The 2,500-nt window shown below is 38.6% G+C and overlaps 1 protein-coding gene across 1 annotated transcript in view; it reads right to left on the reverse strand.

The window, feature by feature from the left end:
- LOC117479055 (lipoxygenase homology domain-containing protein 1) overlaps positions 1 to 2,500 on the reverse strand; it is an 83,664-nt gene that overhangs the window by 21,094 nt on the left and 60,070 nt on the right. Inside the window, exons 31-32 of the mRNA XM_034126079.1 lie at positions 1,793 to 1,919; positions 669 to 877 (exon numbers count right to left, since the gene is read on the reverse strand). Coding sequence (XP_033981970.1) covers positions 669 to 877; positions 1,793 to 1,919 — 336 coding nt within the window. The remainder of the gene's footprint in view (positions 1 to 668; positions 878 to 1,792; positions 1,920 to 2,500) is intronic.

Consider the following 2,500-nt stretch of genomic DNA (forward strand, 5'->3'; position numbering starts at 1 on the left):
GTTTGTGTGTGTGGTGGTGTATATATGTGTGTGTGTGGTGTGTGTGGGTGTTGTGTGTATGTGTGTGTTGGTGTGTGTGTGTGTGTGTGTGTGTGTGTGTGTGTGTGTGTGTGTGTGTGTATGTGTGTGTGTGTGCGTGTGGTGTGTGTGTATGTGTGTGTGTGTGTGTGTGTACATTTGTAAAATATTTTTTTTTGCTATTCATTTTATTGTATTCTTCTTTAATTTATTGTTTCATTTTATAATTTTTTTGACTTTTCTTCAGGGAAATATTGTGCTTTGAATTCTACACTACATTTATTTAACACTTAGAATCACTTTTTACCTATAAAAACCTATGATATGCTTTTATGATTAAGTACTTAACTACTAATCTACCCAGTATTTTACACATTTTCTAAAATCGGCAAAATTATAATGCGTGTACACGTATTCTTTAAGTTATAAAAACAGCATAATATAACAATAAATAACATGATAACACTGTAAGAAGAGCCTTTCTGCATACTGACTATAATCTGATACCTTTAACTGATGATACTTCTTGACTTCTGAAGAAACCTGTTGAGATCAGGACTTCTCGGTCACAGTAATACAAAACTCTTTACCCACTCAAATCAAAGACATACTGTATCATTTCCCAAAATACAATTCTTATCTTCTCTTACCTCGACCTTCTTGATCTCCCCCACGTCTGACCCGTACGACTGGAAGCTCTCCAGAGATCCGGATTCGAAGCCTCTCCTCTCGTCGGGCAGGTCGAGCCACAGCCTCTCCGTCTGGGCGTGGTTCGACCCGATGATGATCACAAACGCCCGGCTGAGCGTGCTGGCGTCTCTCTCCAACCCGGTGCAGATGGTGATGTGGTACGGGATGACTGTACAGAGAAGCAATTCAATTCAAATGTATTTATATATAGCCCAATATCACAAAACACATTTGTCTCAAGAGGGCTTCACAAATCAACAAACATGAATGATAATGTAAAAACAACAAACATATCTGAGAACATAGTCAAATGACAAGATTTCATTCACGAGAGCAGGAGACTATGTATTGAATAACCTACCGTACCTTTAACCTGTTGAGCCCTGAGCCTGTTTTTCAGGTTTCAGGCTCGAAAATGACATGCCCAAAACAAATGACTACAACTTAACTTCTAAAAGGGTTATATGAATAATTTCTTTTATCAAAGCAAGGTTACATCTGTGAGTTGGATGTAGAAGTGTCAGAATCAATATAGATATTTCTGTGTCAGAGTAAATTCAGATGGAACATAGCAAAAAAAGGTAAATTCTTACCTCCGCCTAAAGAAAAAATATTACTTATAGTGAAAACCACCCTTGAATGATGGGATGGTAGACTAAAAGCTTTAGGAATCCAAACTATAACATATAATAAGTACCCTGTATCAAGATTGATGAAAAACAAGTGAAATTTGACCTCTTTAGAGAGGTTTAGAAAAAACAGGTTCCAGGCGGAATAAGCTTTTGGCACATTTGGGTACATCTGGTTCCATCAGTCAAATTTAACAATTACAATCACAGCTTGATAGAGAGAGAAAAAAAGTATTGTCAAGCATAGATTGACTCAAATGAATAATATGACTTGGCTAAAACAGTTTTCTTTGACTAAGATGAAACTAAAATGCCCAGACAACTAAAACAAACAAAGGAAACAGGATAAGTTTGACTAAATATCATAAAAACTAGCAATGACATAGGACTAAGACTGACAAAAGTCAACAGAGGAATGGATGAACCTAGCGATTAGCGCTAAATATGTTTCTTACTTGGGAGCTCGACTTCTTCCTCCTTCTTCTTCTTGCTCTTTTTGTTCATGTTGCTGTCGACGCTCTTCACCGTCAGAGCCGAGTTCTTCTTTTTACAGTTCAGACTCTCTCTCACTCCTTCAAAACCCTGAAGCAACACAACACACAACTTCTGATGCTAACCCATTTCTGTCCAACATTTAAAGGTCACCTATTGTGCAAAACCCTCTTCTTCATGTCTCTTCTACATCAACATGTGTCCCCTCTTCTTCATGTCTCTTCTTCATCAACATGTGTCCCCTCTTCTTCATGTCTCTTCTACATCAACATGTGTCCCCTCTTCTTCATGTCTCTTCTACATCAACATGTGTCCCCTCTTCTTCATGTCTCTTCTTCATCAACATGTGTCCCCTCTTCTTCATGTCTCTTCTACATCAACATGTGTCCCCTCTTCTTCATGTCTCTTCTTCATCAACATGTGTCCCCTCTTCTTCATGTCTCTTCTTCATCAACATGTGTCCCCTCTTCTTCATGTCTCTTCTACATCAACATGTGTCCCCTCTTCTTCATGTCTCTTCTACATCAACATGTGTCCCCTCTTCTTCATGTCTCTTCTACATCAACATGTGTCCCCTCTTCTTCATGTCTCTTCTACATCAACATGTGTCCCCTCTTCTTCATGTCTCTTCTACATCAACATGTGTCCCCTCTTCTTCATGTCTCTTCTAC

Source organism: Trematomus bernacchii, unplaced genomic scaffold, assembly GCF_902827165.1.
Source record: "Trematomus bernacchii unplaced genomic scaffold, fTreBer1.1, whole genome shotgun sequence".
In the NCBI taxonomy this organism is placed as follows: Eukaryota; Metazoa; Chordata; class Actinopteri; order Perciformes; family Nototheniidae; genus Trematomus; species Trematomus bernacchii.